Below are 17,706 nucleotides of genomic sequence, written 5' to 3' on the forward strand. Positions count from 1 at the left end.
ACTTAGGGTGCACGTAAAGAATCTAGTTTGTCTTGACAGACCGTAAAGGAACTTTTATGACCTCTCGGGTCAATGATTTGCGAGGAAGGATTTACACGGCGGCGCAGGGCAGGGATGCAGGGCAGCAGGAGGAGAGCAGTGGGGCTGCAGGCCTGAGAGGTGGCCCCGCTGCGCTCTGCACACCACAATTTGTACCCACAGCCCTGGTTGTTACAGGGGCCGTGCTAAGGCAGGAGGACACGGGGTTAGGTGCTGACTGGATGCAACCGACGGGCCTTTATTTGTTCGGGGTCACGACGGAGCTTTGGAAGGAAACCTCCCCATGCTCAGTGCTGCCCAGGGCTAAAGCTTTGGGAATGCAGGCTGAAGTCCCAGCTTTGCAGTTGCTTTATCTTCCGTCGCGAGGTGCTGGGAAAACATCGGCTTTGTTGGTCCAAGGTCCGGCCTCATTAAGGTCCTGGGGGAACTTGGGGACGAGGAGGCTGAGTCAGCACACTGACGGCAGCCCGGCAGGACACTGCCAGACCCATCTCGGACAGCTCGGATGGTGCGAAGGGAAGTCCTGCCATGCCACGCCGGTGGCCTCGTACCAGGTACACGAGGGCAGGGCATCTCAAAGTGCTGCTGAAATCCAAACGCACGGTGCACCTCCAGCCTTACAGGCTGGGCAGGGGGCCCTGTCCCACCTGTGGGCGATGAAAGCTGCCCTGGAAAAGAGAACAACCTCCCAAATTCATGGCTGGTGTCGGAGCCGTCCCCAGCGCCGGGCAGCAGGAGAGCATCCCAGGCACCCACCGACTGCTCCCTGCCCTCTGTGCTCGCCTGTAAGCACCACAGGGTGCTCGGCCGGTGCTGGTGATGTCCTAGAGCCCACGGCAGCTCCTCAGCCTGGGGCAGCCCTCCAGAGCCAGCAGCCTCCCAGAAAGGTGAAAGCTTTGAACACTTCCCTCCCGAGCGGCTGCATGAGCTGAAGGGAAAAGAAATAAGATGTTTTAAGCTGTAGCTCCAGGGCTTTTTCGGAGCAATTCACATGTAGCTGCTCCCCTGGGCAGCACCCTGAGGGTGAGCAGCATCCTTGGCCCCCCTGGGTGTCCCCGCAGCCTCGGGGATGCTCGTGTGGATGTGCAGCTGGATGAGGCTCTCCAGAGCCTGTCCCGGCCCCGTCGACCCTTCCTCCTCCAGCCAGCATCGTGCTCAGCGCGGCGGCTGTGCTCTGCAGGCCTCCTTCCCCAGCGCCCTTTCCTTCGGCCCTCAGCATCCGGACGGATGGAACCGGATTTGCTGCACACGTGGCAACCAAATGAAATGGTTTCTTTGGCAACAATAGCGAAAGCTCGGAGAAATTTTTGCTTTCTCTGTGACTCCAGCAGCCCAGGTAACGCAAAGAAGCCGTCTGACTTAAATTACTGCCTCTGATAGGAATCAGACGCACTCCAGCATGTCTGCTGCACGCTTATTTATTTATTTGGGGGCTGATTGATTTAAAGACTCCCCATTGCCCAAGCAGCGGCATGGCACAGTAACTCACTTGATCTCTGATTTATATTTCGCGTTCGAGCAAAGCTGGCTGCTGCTGCCCAGCACAGGACCGCGCTGCGTGTGCCGGCACCGAGCTCAGCTCTGGGGAAGGTGAGCACGTACAAGAGCACAACCCGGGGCTGCAGAAGGGAACGAGCACGAGGCAAACCCTGCCTTGCAGCACCCAGCTCTGCACGGACAAAACCAAACCAAACCAAAAGTGTTTGGTTCCCAAACCAAAGCAACGGCGTTATGGGGGCATTAGGCTTCAAGACTTGAAGCTCTTCGCACCTCAGCGTTGGCCATCCCCATCCCACTGCCACGTTCTGCCCCGCGGGGCTGGACACGTCCCACCCGCCCCACGGCAGCCCCCCGGGGACCCCCACGCCCCCCCGCTGCACCGCGGCACCAAAAACAGCTGGGAGCTATTTCAGTCCTTGCCCCTTTTTCTTTTTGCAGACCTCGTTGCGCGGAGCAGAGCTAAGATCTGCCGTTCTCCGTGCTGCCTCCCGCTTGGAAATACCCTGTGGGACTGGAGGAGGATAAAAATAGCAGCATTCAATGGAAATACAAGAGAGCTCTTCAGAAGGTGCCATAATCACACGGAGCCCAATGCTGAGCCCTCCGTCGCAGTGAATAGCACTGCCAGTTGATTTCCTTCAAAGTAGCGTTGAATGAGGACTTTGCCTGATAATTTAAGGGGATGAAGCCCTTCCTAAGGTTTAGAAGATCTGGGTTTTTCATTTTACATCACCTTCTCTTGGATGCCACAATTAGAGCCGGGGGCCCCCTCGCTGCTCCATCATCAGGGGCCCTTTTCCCCCGACAGGAATGTTATTTGTGCTGCACAGAAGATTTACCAACTGCCTTTATAGCCCTCCCTGCACTAAATCACACTCCTAATGGATCGCCTGAGGTAAGAGCACCACTGTTTATTGTATTTATTTTTTTTAAAAATCTATTTAATGGCAGGATCGCACACACCAGAGCTGCTGGGCTGAGCTCTGCCTCCTGCTCGGGCAGAGCAGCTCGGGACGTGCTGCAAGGCTCCCAGGGCCCGTCGCTTGCACTGGCCAAAAATCACGAGGAAAGGGGCCCCTCGTCCGCAGCCCTTCAGGCAAGGAACTTCTCTGCGCTGGCTGGAGGGCTTGGTAAGCCCCACATACCCCGCTCAGGGCACCAGGATCTGGACAAGAGGGCTCGCTGGGTGCCAGCAGTGCCCACGAACACTGCTCTGCTGGCTCCAAACCGTGCGCACATCTCCTGCCTGCCCCGGCCCCCTCCCAGCTCCGCGGGCAGGGGAACTCCAGGCGCCTCCCCGTTGTTCCAACTCATCGCCTTTCGCTGACGCTTTTGATTTATGAAGCCTCGTGGCATGTAAATCTGCAGGATTTATAGCTTGGCACGGGAGGGAAGCGCCGCCTGGCATCATTACAGGACGATGGCGAGTGGGTGGATGGGCCCTTAGGGGTCCTGAGGCTGGTGCTGCGCTGGGGGGCAAACGAGGCAGGAAAGGAGTGTAAGGGCCGGCACAGTGACCATCGAGGGTGGCCGGCGGGGCTGTCCCCAGGCCACAGCCACTGATCCCAGGCTCCTGTCCGTGCTGTGAACCCCGAGCAGAAGGGCCCAACTCGGTGGGAGCAGCACGGAGGCGGAGGCAGCCACCACAGGGCACTGCGAGGGCTGACCCCGAGCCCTGGCACCCCGCCGGCTGCCTCCCGCTGCCATCACGGAGCCCCGCTGGCAGCGATGCTGGTGCAGCCCCTCTCGCTTGCAGTGGCTGAATGTGGCCCTAGCCCTTGGCAAATGCCAAAACCTTTCCCTGTGCGCTGAGATGTGGAGATTTCAGAGGGTTCCCACAGTCATGTGGCATGTGCAAATGCAAGAAAATTTTACGTTTTGGAAGATGCCCTGGAGCCGAATGCATCTTCTCCCTCCGTGGCCCACGAGCATCTCCCAGCAGCAGAGCTGGGGCTGGAGCAGGGCGGCCCCGTCTCCTCCCCGTGCTGGTTCCACCCCAGTTAGTACCCAGCAAGGTATTAACATCTCGTCACATCTGGGACAAATCAGGATGGGTAAAAAAAAAAAATCAACCCTCCCCGAGAGCAGCAGCAGCATCAAGCCCTGACCAGGCTGTGTCCAGTCACCATGTGCCACCCCTCAGTGGCACGCAGGGTTCCTCCTGACTCTAATTTTGTCCTTGGATCGGAAAGAAATGAATTTAACCGAGAACTGTGTTTTTCTTACTCAATTTTACAAGCCACCCTGGGAATTAAGGCACGTGGTGAGCGGGGTGCAGCCCGCCTGCTGCTGGACCCACCCGAAGGACAGACGGGGTGGGTGGGATGTTGGAAACCCTCATCAGGGACAGCTTGGTGCAAGTCACGCTAGTAAACCCACCACCCCGTTAACCTGCCACGCAGAACACCCCTACAGCCCATTTAAAATCTAATGTATATGATTATATGTAATAGATTATACATATTAGCTATTAGCGTGCAGAGGAAGGTAGAATTAAAACCTCAGTGGCTCCAAGCGCCGCTCCAAGCTTTAACCTCTCCCAGAATACACACACGAACACTGAAAATTCCTCCTGCAAAGTCCACTTCAAGCCCCAGGACCGCATTTCGGGGATGACCAGACACAAGTTTATTCATTCCTGTTCCCCTCACCTGGGCAGCAGCGTGCTGTTCCTGCAGCACACCCACCTGCTCCTTGCCACGTGGGTATTTTCTGCCCAAATTCAGCTCCCAGGCTCATTTTCCCCAGCGGTCACGAGGAGCTTACAGCAGCCCATGAGACACCTCGGACCTCCTCCCTCTGCTCCGGCCAGCTCCAGTAGCTGTGGCCAATTAATGCTTCCTAAAAGCTTTTGATGTGCTGTTATCAAGCACGCGTTACACCGAGAATTTCACAATTTCACGGCGTTTAAGCGAGTGCTATCAGCATTACACGCCTTGAACGTCTCTGACTCACCTGCTGGCGGGAGGAAACGAGGATTGCCAAAGCAGAACAATGCGGATTTTCACACCGTAACTTTCCAGTATTTAACCTGCCAGTTTAAGTCCTTCTCACAATGATTCTGTAAAGGGAGGTGATCCGGGTGCTGGAACATCCTTTTAAGCTGTACCAGTTCTGACAACTCCAAATGTAAGAAGTTGGGGGAAAAATGGAGATGTAAGAAAGTCGTGAAATTTTCAGGGTCCTGGAAAGAATAAACTGGCATGGTAGAGACTTGTTTTCTGGTGTGCAGACAAAGAAGTATTTATCTCTCAGTTCCTCACCTAGAGGCGTGCACATCTCACTCCTCGGTGCTTCCTGCGCTGCCAGGAGCTGATCTCCCTGCTCTGGGGACAGCAATCCCTGTTCGAGGAGCGACAGGGGACTTCAGAATAGATGTGTAATAGTTGTGCTACAAGATTTACACAATTAGTTCCTAGCTTCATATTAAATGAAGACCAGAGTTACATACAGATTGCTCTGTACTATTGCAAGGTTCCGCGCTACCCTGTAAGGGTTTTGCAAGTGGGATAATTGCTGGTGTGACCTGAAACGCTTTGAGTTTGGGATTTCTGAGGTCGCTGTTTGATGTTACTGGTGATTTCTGAGCGCATCTTATTCTTTGCCGAGATACACAAACAAGCAAAAAGAAAACACTGCAGACGCTCCTAAAAGTCTTCCTATTAAACAGGTTCAGACAGGATCAGCACTGGCCTCAACCCTGTATAGAAAAGGGCTGCTTACAGGACCACGTAGCCCTCCAGCAGGACCAAAACCCAACAAACCCTCACCGCACCAACCAGCAGCGCAGACAAAGAGCAGGGCTTATGTACCTAAGTACTACAGAAAGGAACAACAGAGAAAAGGAAAGGCAGAAAAACCTGAGGTTTCCCTGTCCTTATTACAGCTGCAAAAGCCATGAACAGACTTGAAGCATTGCAGATCGCACACAAGGAAAGTCTGCCAGCCCCGGCACCCCGGCTGCCAAACCCAGCTGCTGGGGAGCACCCGTCCTCCCTGTGCATCCCTTCGGGGCACCTTGGGGCCTCCGCGATTGGGGCAGCGGACCCAAATGAAAAAAAGTGAAAGACGGTCAACCAAACATTCTGTGAATTTACCTGAATGCCAAGGAAAAGAAGGAGATTGAAGAAAAATCTTAAACAAGACAAGCATTGGGTAAGATCCCTACAGTTTTGGTGTGAGCGATTTCTTTTTAGGAGGGTGATGGGAAAGGAGCACAGGACAAAAGAAGAAAAAAAGGTCTGCAAAACATGGATTCTTGGATGAAAATTATATACTAGCTTTTTCTTCTTTTTATTTCCTCCCAGTTTGTGAATCACAGGCAAAGTCTCACACCGCTGCCTTTGAAGTACTGGAGCCTTGGGTTTCCACCTACCCAACCACACCAGCGGGGCGGCAGCAGGCCCTCTGCGAGCCAAGACACTTGCCTGAAGGCCCACAATTAGCCACGGAGGAACCACATCCAGGGCCAGCAGCACAGCAGGACCTCACTGCCCTGCCCTCCCGCAGGACCCAGCACCGTGTTCCCCAGCTGGGCTGCACCGCGCTGCTGCCAGCAGCACCCCCGGCCCCTCCTCACAGCTGGCGTGTGGGAATTAAAATAATGAGGAACTGGGGTTTTGGGGGCATGTAAAAAAGGAAATTTGGGCAGTAGCTCCACTGTGCCAAGGGTGATTTCTTCTGATGCAGCTCTTTGTGAGGAGGCAAGGAGCTTGCCCGCGCTCAGGATCCAAGCACAACCCCTGTCTCACGGCGCTTTGCTGGCCTGACAGCACTCAGCACTTCCACCTAACCTAATGCCTCGACAGAGCTGGGCCAGAAACAGCCGTCTGTCACCTCTGTCACGGCTTTTGTAGACAAACTTCTCGCTTCGGCCCCTGGGAACTCCCACGGTGACAAACACCAAAGCTGCTGCGGGCCGCAGGCCGCGCATCTGGTGCTTCGAGAGCAGGCACCGGCCTGCCGCCGCTGCCACAGTGCTTTCCAGACTTTTTTTCCTCCCTTGTGTAAGGGAGGTACGTTCAGATTTAAGTTTACATCCCCTGCAAGTAGCGAAGTAAAGCCTTTGAGCACGACACTAAGCTCAGCACATACCTTAAGGACTCGGTGCCCTCGCTGCTGCAGCCGGCTGCTGCCTTTCCACGGCTCCACGCAGACGTCGTCCCACGACGGGCTGGCCCAACCTGTGCTACCCAAGCCAGCGGTACCAGCACGGCTCAGCCCCAGCCTTACCCGTGCCATCGCTGCCAGCCCACAGGGCCAGGAGCCTCCGCTCCTCGCGGCCAGGCCGCTTCTCCACTCGCTCGCCTGGCAGGGCAAGCCAGCGCTCCTCAGGTCCGTACAACAAGCGCTACCTTTCCTGTTTCTTCATATTCTTGGCACCAAGTGTTTTGACTCGTTTCCAGCTGAGGTTAAAAGCATTTAAGAGAGTGTTTGCATAGTTGTTTTTTTTTTTGTTTTTTTTTTTTTTTTTAAAGCGACCTCTGGCTGTAACATACACTTCCCCCAGCACACACGAAAATATCCAGGTTGCTTTTGGTTTAGTAACTGTCTCGTATTCCTTGGGGGTTGGAGAGGAGGGAGAATCGACAGCACCCACACCTCTGGAGTAAGGCTTTTTCTTTGCATTTTACCCATCACTTGGCTTCCGAATTTCAACTTGGCATTTGGACTGGCACAGTTACACCAAATGTCTGCCCTCTCAGGTGGGGAAAAAAACAAACGAACTAGAAAGAGAACAGCAATTTTACATCAGCTTGCTTCCTAGCAGAGGAAAAAAATGCTTACAAAATACCTGCATTTTTATGTCACAAAAAAATATAATTAGGCCCTCAATTAAGTTCTATTAATTTTACTCGTGGGAGTTTGTCAGCACAAGACACCAGAAGGAACTCCCAAGGGCTCTCACTAAAATCTTCTGCACTGAGCTTCGCTGTTTCTGCAGCCACAGAGAGGGGAAAAATGATTACTTCACAGTAAGAGAACCCAAATTCTGCAGACACCCACCACGAGCTTTCCTTGTACCGGCAGTCCCGGGGAACAACACGGACGTACTGACGCGCCTGAAGCTTTCCACGTGTGTAACCGTGTCTGCAGAACTGGGGTGCTCAGGGGATGGCTCACGGGCAAGACGTACAGAGAGATAAAGTCCTTCAGCAGGACTCCACTGGTTCCGAATGCTGGCATCTCCCAAAAAAGAGAGCTTTCAGATTTAATTAAATTTTACTATTTTATTTGTGAAAAAACTACAAGCAGAATTCATAAATAGACATTTCTATTTAAAGCAGGAAAATGATAAAGTGGCTTCTAATAACAGTCGTGCACATGCCAGTAACAGGAATATATTAACATCTTTTATTTGCTAGACAAAGAGCAGTGTCCAATATAAATTTCCCGAAAACATTTAAGACCTGTGAATTTCTGACCAGTTCACAAAACCACCATTGACACTTTAGCATGAAGATTAAAACAAACCTAACAGGACTGTCAGCTCTAAAGACTTTACAGAGCGGAAAAACTTTCAAAAGCGTTATACAAGCTGTCTTTCTGGGCAAATGAAAAATATAGCTCGTATAATACATTAACATAAAAATCCACAAGATAAGATTATGTTTTGACATACTTAAACAAGCATTCTATATTTGTCTCCAACAAACAAAGCTAAGGAAATAATGTAACCATCTTTACACAGTAAATTAAGGTTACAAGTCATACACAAGAACAGAACTGCTTGCGCATTAAAAACTGTTCAGCTCCATTGTCATACTCTAAATGTTGGCTCTTAAAACCATTCGGTTACATACAAGCAAAGGTTATTATATAGTCAGCAATTAATAAATTTTCAATAATTTAAGTTTATGGTAGAGCTTAAAAAAGTAGACTGAGAATGATCTTGGTAAGGCAGGTGAAGACGTCTCAGTGGAAATAAACTCGCGGAAGCTACTGCCATGTTTTAGATCTGTCCAATTCAAAACGAGCAAAGTGTTCCAATTAAAATAAATAGCCTGGTTGTGTAAAATGCCTTTTTTTTTTTTTTAATTTCTCCTTTGCGTAACTATGTCAAACTGAGCAAGTCAGGCAAGCTGTGTTGGTGTATGTGTGTGTCTGTGTAAAAGTTGAAACTTAGCGAACGTAACACTGTGCTTTACTTACCTGCTTTCCGTGCCACTGAATACCAAGAGCCTGGTCCTTCCTCTATACTAGTGTTTTTGTTGGCTTGGTTGGCTTTAAACATGCTCCCCAACAACAGCAGGATAACCAGAGGACGCAACGTGTGAAGGGAATCCCATTTCCAGACACATGCCTTGGGGGTGCTAACTTCAGAAATCAAGTGTAAAAGCAAACGCTATCCTCCAAATCCACAACACAACAGCTACGAATGAGGCCGGGTAAGTTCAACGCTTAGCTAGCAATTTCTACTAAATGCAGAATTACAGGTCACTTGTTCCAAAGAAATTTTCCCACTTATGTATAGTAAGCTACTTTATCAAGGAGGCACACCCAAAGAAACAGATTTCACTGACTTAATCAGTAGCCTATGAGTAGCTGGTTACTGCGTTAAAGCTTTTTCAACTAATCTACAGGTCCATTCACTTTAAAAAGAAGCAATTTCCTGGTACACACAATGCTTTTTTTTTTTTTTTGCACAAATTCCCAGATTCAACAAAGAATGCAAGCACGTGTTTGACTAAGCACCAGAAAGAGCCCCGCTGAAGGGACTTGCCACTCGCTTACACGCTTTGCTGGATCACGGCCAAAATGCACGCAAGCCTAATCGATAATGGATCATTTATAAAGCAGTGCAAAATATACAAGTTCAGGGGCATCTTCAAAAAATCTCTCTTAAAAAATTATTCCAATACATTTCAGTAAAATAAATAAATATGGCTGACCAGTTTACCCTCCCTGAGACCCTTAAAGGAATAGTAAAAACTGGAAAAAGGAATGTCTTTGCAATATCCCACTAATGTTAAAATGTGGATTGAGAAATTCATAGTATTTAAAACTATGTATAATAAATTGTCTTGATGCTCATAGGAAGCATCTGTTTTCCTTTGGTTCTTTAATAAATACTTCAAAAATGCTTAAAAAGGTACAGACAGCCTATACTGTGAATATAAGCGGAATTAAGTTGGGGTGTCCATATCAACGTACTCAGAATAAAACCACCACCACAAAGGCATTGCCACCGCACGTATCTTCGAGCGGAGGTGGTAATGGATTGGTACCTCACAGATTTCTGTCGCTAGTGTGAAAGGAACCTACGTCTGCTACTCAAAACCACACGATTTTAAAGGAAATTTCAAATCCATTGCCTCCACAAAGAGAAATCACTCTTGCTAAGCAAATAATTCACAACACAACAAGCTGGCACGAAGTTGTCAAGAAGTGGCCCTCTTTCCTCACACCCAGAAGTTATGCATTTGATGTCGAATAAAGCCACAGCCTCTGTGCCTGAAATTACTGCAGGGCACCCTGGGGCCACTAAACAAAGATGAAAAGCCAAAGAGGTGTGTTTTTTTTTTTTTTTTTTTTTTTAAAGTTTGTTTCACCTCCTCAGACTAGTGTTTTAGCAGGATAGTGCATGGAAGGTAAACTGTAAAGCAACACTAACAGGCCAGGAGAAGAAGTTACAGCCCGAACAGCTTCAGAACGCAACCGAAGAGATACTGGGCGCAAGCAGGAGTCGCAGGCGCTGCGGGCTCGCCAGCGGGGCAGCTCATCACTACGCCTGCTTCCCCAGCAGCATGCCCAGAGTGTCCTAGTGTGGACAAGCCTAACATCCTCACCAGATGACACGCTGCTCAGAGATCATCCCTGGGATAGGGCCGGAATTCAAACAGAACAGCGATCCCGGCAGCACGGACAGGACAGGCGGGAGGGAGCGGACGATGACCGACCCGCACACCGCTGGGCGCAGCAAAACCCACAGCGAACAGCTCCAGTTTTAACGTTACCTCAGTCGTCGACGCAGGACTGGAAAACTGATAAAAGTCATTAAACCTAAGGATACCGAACTTCTGGGGGGTTGGCTATGCACGACATAGCAGTGCTGATGTTACCGAAACGCGTGAATCCGTGGCGTGCTGGCACCAGACTAGTTCTGAACACTTACGCTCCAGCTGGACACGAACCTGCAAGCTGTCAAGCTGAGTTACCCTAGTAGAAATACACATTTATCTGGAGCAATCTCCTGATTTCAAATCCCAAGGTATAAAAAAAAAAAAATCAAAACTGTGTCCAGTACACTTATAGCCATTGCTTAGGGAAGAAATGGGGAAGGAACAAATCGAGAGAATGGGTCCCATCTAGGTTCAAACCTTCAGGAACGCTTTTCACCTAAGACCAGTTCCATTTCAGTTTCAGCACTTTCACAGAAGGGGACTGTCCCGGATCTTTAACTGTTCAATATTTTTTTTTCACTTCACAGTGTTTCAAGCACCAGCGTTTCCATGTATTGGTTTCAAATAACCCTTTATATATATTTATTTATATATATATTTATATATAATTTATATCAAAACTGATAGTACACAGTATAACTGGAAGAAGAACTGAACTTAAAAAGGATATGTTGAGAGAGGATGGAGTTTGTGAATGCAATAAATAAAGCCCCCTTCCCTCCCCACCCACTCCCTATCCCAAAACAAAAAGTTGTAATGTTCATGGAAAATTGTGCACAGCAGATATTATAAAAAAGTAGATTCAGGAGCACATCCAATTATAAATGATTGTTAGGAAAATCATATAAAACAATGGAATACATAAAAGTGTCAAGAGTAATCGTTAGGGTGAGAAATTCCTTGGTGGCCAGATGCCCACGGCAAGCAGAAATTATCCTGGTTGCATCAGTAAGAGGTCGATGTCCAAGAAAATGTGTGTTCAAGCACAAAAGAGGCTCTCCAGGATCTGAACAGCATGGGCAGGTGGAGTGTTTGAATTTCATACCCTGATTCATAGTTTCCACAACTCCATGTGCAATTTTCAGAAAGATTCATCATTGACTGCCGACATGTCCCCCTTTGGCGTGGAGGAACGGGACGAGCCCTTGTCTGTGCTCTCAGAGCCCGAGCTGCTCTGATTCTGTTGTTCTGATCCTGCACTGGAGGTCACTGTAGAAGACGACGTGGAAGAGGAGCGAGTCTTTTCTTTAAAGTCTGTGATAATTACTGTGACATTTCCCACTGTGACTGCCAGCTGCTGTGCAGTACTTCTGTCCACATTTTTCAGTCTGGGTCTAAAATAAAGGAGAAAACATTTATAAACAGGATAAAAATAAATGAGAAAGGAAGAGTTTGTTACAAAAAACAGTATTCAACAAACTCGGTGACTTTTCTTCCACTCGCCTGCGCAGACTGCAACAATCAGGAAGAGAATCTAGGTAGCAGTAAGCACTGCTCAGCAGAGGACAAAGGTTTGACCTTCTGCTCCCTGCAGCAGCGCAGCCTGTGAGGGCTGCAGCAGCACGTTGGATCCCGAGGGGAGGACCTGTCTTGTAGAGCTCGGCAGAAGGTGCTGTGCTGTAGACGGTTATCTTTAATCCAGCTCAGCCAGAAAGGAGGACACTAGAAGAGAGTCAAGCAGACAGGAGCCAGGGAGACCTAGGGATCTCCTCCCCAAGGGGCAGATGAAAGAATTCTGTTATCTAAACTCCCCATCTCATCATGTGCCCTGATGCTATGAGACAAGGCTGTGACTCCGCAATACAAAACCACATGAAAGCATTTGAACACGGTTCTTTCATTCCCATATTGGAACTCTGCAGCTGCAAACAACACAGGCACTGGGACAACTTGGCTTTTCTTTCAACTGCTTTGAGCTCGTACAAATCAGATGCCCAATCAGGCTATGGATAAAATCGCTCAAAACATTCCCTCTGGAAACAAAGCTATTGAAAATAAAATCCAGAACGTACAATGATATTTCTTGCAGCTAGCTCTTTTTGGTTAGGGAAAAAAAAAACACAACAGAAGAGAACACACTGGTATTTATAGCTCAGGATTATCTCAGTAATTTGCATGCTGTGCTATCATTCAATTAGTAATGTAGCTAATAAGGGTCTAGACTCTAGGAAGCTGACATTCATGTGCATTTCAGGGGCTGGTCCAAAGCTCTGAAACAACAAGCTCTTGGACACTCCTCCAGCTACCAACCAATTCCAAGTCGGCTGCAGCAACTGCTGCAATTTACAGCTTTTGCTCCTAATTAAGGGTCAGACTTAAACAGTGGAATATTCCCAGTAGGGAAATTAAAAACGAGAGTCTTTATACTTCAGTGAAAAGTAGCTTGCTGAGAACTGCCTTATTTCAAGAGATGGAGGGAAGGATAGCGTACTTGGGGATCAAGCTCCAGCTTTTAAACCTATCTTCTCTTTGTCTACAGAATATTAGGCTAATGCAGCCTAAACAAAAACAGAGGAAATTAAGCTGACTTTGTGTTTGCCATGCATACTCATTAGCTTACAGCGTTAAGTTAACAAGAGGGAAGTCCTTAAGGAGTAGCTATCCAAGTGGTATTCCAGAACTGGACAGAATAGAAGAAAGTATTAAGGATGGATGTACAACTTCAGAAATAAACAACAGTATTTCTGCAAACTTCCTTAGCAAAAAAGAATTTACTGCACCAAAACCAGTGTTTTCATGTCTAACCTAGGAGGCTGTTTCAACATATCACATGTGGAACAGGAACAGCATTTCTAATAGAAAATACAATTAAAATGCTACCGTGTGAGAATAACTACAAGTAAAACTTCCTACTTGAATCTGCCCCTCGGGTCAGAGACTGCCCTTTTCAAAGCAGTACCTGTGCTTACTGAATTGCAGCAGCGAGACATACACCCACGTGTATGCGCTGTACGTACGCACTTGTGAGAGTTAGCAAACTTAACACGTAACCACAGACTAGATGAAATGATGTCACCGTGTTTGTGGGTAACAAGAAAGGCCAGCCAGCTCAGCAACTTTTGGGGTTTCCATCAGCTTTCGGCTAGCGTCTCAGCAGACCAGCGCTGCCCCCAAAGCACTGGCAGCAGAGGCAGCAGTAAACATTCCCGGAAGCGTAGTACACGTACGTATTTTCCTCCTTAAACTCCGAGTTCCTCTAGGAAACCCGGTTCTTCCTGTAATTTGACTAGGTCATTTGTTTTCTCTTGTACTCTGAAACAGCCAAAGAAATGCCGGCCCAGACACCGGAACAGACCTTACTGCCTCCACCTTTCTGCAGGGCTGAACGTGCATTCCTGCTATTGCTTGTCAGAAGCCATCACTGATTTAAACACACCGATGCTTCACATCCTCTTTTATAGCTGAAAAGGTTTATGGCCAAGCTAGGAATGTGTTTCAAAACAATCAAAGAGTGCGGGAAGATGCAGAACAAACCAAGGTATTTTTTTTCAGAAACAGCCATGGTAACCAAGAAGTTCAAACAGGATCCCTTAAAATACAAGTTACCAAAAAAAAAAAGCTAGGAAACCTGGGCACAAAAAATAATTGAATAGATAACTTGGAACTCTGTAAAAAATCAGGTCCTTTTAAAAGATTCTTGAGAGCACTCCTGAGGGCAGTGAGCTGCAAGAAAAGTTCCACTAAGCTAAGTACTTAAAAAGACAGTTTAATAACTGAAGGAAATGATACATCCCTTAAAAATACTCCAGCTAGTCTTGATACTATTATTAAGGGCTAATTAGGAATGAAAAAAATCTTGCCACAAAAGATGGACTAGATGATTCTGCACTAGACAAAGTGACTCCCTTTAAGGAGTAAAAACAATTATTTGACGCAATCTATCAATTTAATGTTATCTCATTAGTCAAGTGCATCAAGTCTCCTGCATCCTAAGCCTCAAAATAAGTACTGTTTTGAAAAGCACAAGACAAAAATATCATTGCAATGAAGCTGTATTTCTACAATCAAATCAGGAATGGACAGTTAAATCTTTGGGGACTGAGGAAGAGTTGGCAGCAGTCACCACAAAGAGCTCGGTCTTCCAGTTTAAGCACAGCAAATCTCACAATGCCTTCGCTACATTCCAGTGAATTACTCTGTAAAGGGCAGTCACTATTACTAAATGTTTTCATGTTATTATTTAAAATCTTCCAAGACAGTTTTCTGCAGTCATGGCTTGCCCATCTTTATGCTAACACAGAAGTGAAAGCCATGTTTTGCATGTACTTTATGACTGTTTGCAGCTAACAAAAATTGTGCTTCTGTTCACTTAGCTTCCCTATAAAACATTACGCGATTACAGGACGGATGCAATTCTTGTGTGCCCCACACAAGGAGAGTACCCAGTTGAATTCTGCTTCTTGCAGTTCTGTAAGTTCAAAAACGTAAGAACTGTACTTTGACTCTGAATTTTTGAATTATGAAAAAAGCACAAGACACCACCCTAACGAAAACAAGCATGGAGCATCAGTGTAGACTGAACAGCTCTCCACAAACAGCTGCTCATTTGAAATAGATAAATACAAAGCCAACCATTCATGCTTTTTGTTGATAGCAAGATTCCAACAAATCTGTTCATGCAGTCTTAACTCCAGTATACTCAGAGAATTATCCTGACAATTACAATTATTTAATTACAGGTAAGGAAATTTTTTAAAAGTAACCTTCGTTACTGCTACCAAATGACGGTATGAATTTGATAAAGACCACTATGATTGCTGGTGAATTTTGCCCAGTGTATTTTACAGCCAGGAGACATTACTGCCCAGTTGACACATGTTTATTTAAGCAGAAAAATGAGAACCAAGTGGCTAATAGAATGAGTATTTCAAATGCTTGAATCTGTCCTCACCATAAGTGTGGTTGAATGCTTATTGCACGCATGCAAGGCCCATAGCCACTGGTGGCCTTGTCATACCAACTCGGCCAGATCCTGTCAGTTAGACCATACTCTGATGGTCCACCAAAAAAACAGTGTCTGCAATTTATACAATTCTCAAATATTAAGAGCTTAACTTTTCTATAAAGTTACCTTGAAGTGTGATTTGAGTCGCTCATCTTTGTTGTAGTATTCCCAGATTGTATACTATTCGCTTCGCTAGGAGGATCTTTCACAATATCTGACTTTGGTCTGTAAAAATTGGAGGGAAGAGGGGAGATTATGATGTTAGTTAGATTAACTTTTAACTTAATTAATCAATGCATGGTACTGAAGTCACACCACATGTAATAGAGCATCCTTGAAACTTACTTAGTCTTCTTGTTAGTGTTCTTCTTTGTAACACTTGGACTAATTTCCTTCTCTTTGTCAGGCTTTTCTTTGTCTTGTTTTTCCACCTTTTCCTTCTTCTCCTTCTTAGGTGGCGGTGGGGTTGCATATTGCTGGGCAACTTGTTGTGCCACCAACTGAGAGTTTATCCTAGGTTTTCTATAATGACAATAAAGAGATCTGCAGTCAGACTTCATACAGCAAAGACCACTTCACAAAAAGCATCTATTTCAGCAACTGGGGAAGAATACTTCACTAATGAAATACCACATGGATTCACTTATTTAATGTCGAGTACTACAGTTGCTACCAAACAAGACAGAAGTTTTCAAATGAAAACATTGGTTTCCTTAGTATCTTCCAACTTAATTTTTCAAATGAGTTTCTAAGTTTGCTGACGCAGCGAACAGCGCATGTAACAAAGAACAAGAGAAGGTAACTGAGATGACTTTGTTCCAAACACTGGGATTGAAATTCACTGGAAAGAACACAGAAAACAAACAGGCATTCAGTACTCCATCGGCAGAAAGACTGTGCCAGCCTCCGACACACTGTCCTCATACAATTGTCTGAAGTCCCTGAATGGTGCTCAGTACTATACACGCTGCATGTTCAGACTGAAAAAGCAACAAAAAAGTCAGGCACTTGCGAAGCACACAGAGATTCCCAACAGGCCGATTTACACAGCAAGGGGCAGGAGAGCACGCCAGCATGCCTTTTTGCTGCCAGAGCATGCGGCAGGCCAAGGTAAGGCAAGGGAAGCGACACTCATGCTGCGACCACTGGCAGCAGGCTCCAGTTTGAGGGAGCTAACGGAGTTCAAGGGCAGTGCACGGCACAAGTAATGCTTAGGAATAAAACTCAGAGGTTGGAGTCTAAGAGAAAAGGAAGAGAGGTAAGCAAAGCTGTCTTTAAAAGGGCATTTCAAATTATGATTAATACAAAAAAATGCCTTAGCACGCAAGGAGAACCTGGTGCTCACGCAGTCTCACAGATTTATGCCTTCGTCTCTTCTGCATTCCTCGTCCAGACTTTCACCTCCTCTCGGCTTAACAACTTGAAATCTCACCCTCGTGGCCTAGCACATCACAAAGCAGTTTATTCTCTGAATACTCTGATTGCCCGTGATGGATGGACCTGCCAGAGACATCTAACGCCCCCTGCACCATCCATGCAGCTTAGGAGGGGAAGAAGGCCGGGTTATCAGCTCCAACCGTCTTCAATTATGAGCCGCGTGCTAATTGCAGCAGTTGTCTGTACCTGCCCACAGCTGTTATGCGGGTTACAAACACAACTCAAGTTTCTTGCACAGGTCAGATGTTAACACGTTGTGAACGGAAGCCCTCGAGGGGCAGCACACAACCACCAGGAATGTCGGGGAACCACGGGGCCTGAGGCCAGCCCTCCTCGTGCCACCAGTGGGAGCGCCAAGGCCGCGGCCTCGGCCATCGCCACCAGGCCTCGCCGAGGCGCCCGCGCGGCCCAAAGCTGGCCCGAGTTTGACTGCGCCACAGTTACTGCGATGATTGCTACTGAAACACGCACCCCGAAGCGCTGAACCCTGTTAGTCTGATCATCACCTACTTCATTAGTGCTGCACTGCTGATTACCCGGCTCTCCAAAATGTCATCCTTTGGCCCTGCTCAGTGTTAGCGAGCACAAAACCCGCGGCAGCTACACGCGCCCCGGGCGCTGGCGGCTGCTGCCCCTGCGGACAAGGAGCTCTGGTAAACCTGCTCCAGCAAGAAGCACCGTTACCCTCCAGAACCACCTCCCGTGCTTTAACTACACATACAGAGCCTTTTTTAAGAAGCTACGCGGTGTTTTCATGTTCTTAAACAAACATACAAAACATTAACCGCTCAAATGTAGCATCTGCATTTAGAGACCAATGCAGGCAGTGGGACTCTACAGTAGAGTCCTACCTTCCTGTCACATAAAAATCCAAATTCCTAA

General features: G+C 47.5%; 1 protein-coding gene across 2 annotated transcripts in view; it reads right to left on the minus strand.

Moving 5' to 3' along the window:
* Nucleotides 1-7,764: 7,764 nt before the first annotated feature.
* LOC121075437 (RING1 and YY1 binding protein) overlaps nt 7,765-17,706 on the minus strand; it is a 44,744-nt gene continuing 34,802 nt past the window's right edge. For both annotated transcript variants that reach the window (XM_040568717.1, XM_040568715.1), the window contains 3 exons: nt 15,733-15,909; nt 15,514-15,612; nt 7,765-11,776 (listed from right to left, as the gene is read on the minus strand). In XM_040568717.1, the coding sequence (XP_040424651.1) occupies nt 11,524-11,776; nt 15,514-15,612; nt 15,733-15,909 (529 nt within the window). In that variant the 3' untranslated portion in view covers nt 7,765-11,523. The remainder of the gene's footprint in view (nt 11,777-15,513; nt 15,613-15,732; nt 15,910-17,706) is intronic.

Source organism: Cygnus olor, chromosome 10 (assembly GCF_009769625.2).
Source record: "Cygnus olor isolate bCygOlo1 chromosome 10, bCygOlo1.pri.v2, whole genome shotgun sequence".
Taxonomy (NCBI): Eukaryota; Metazoa; Chordata; class Aves; order Anseriformes; family Anatidae; genus Cygnus; species Cygnus olor.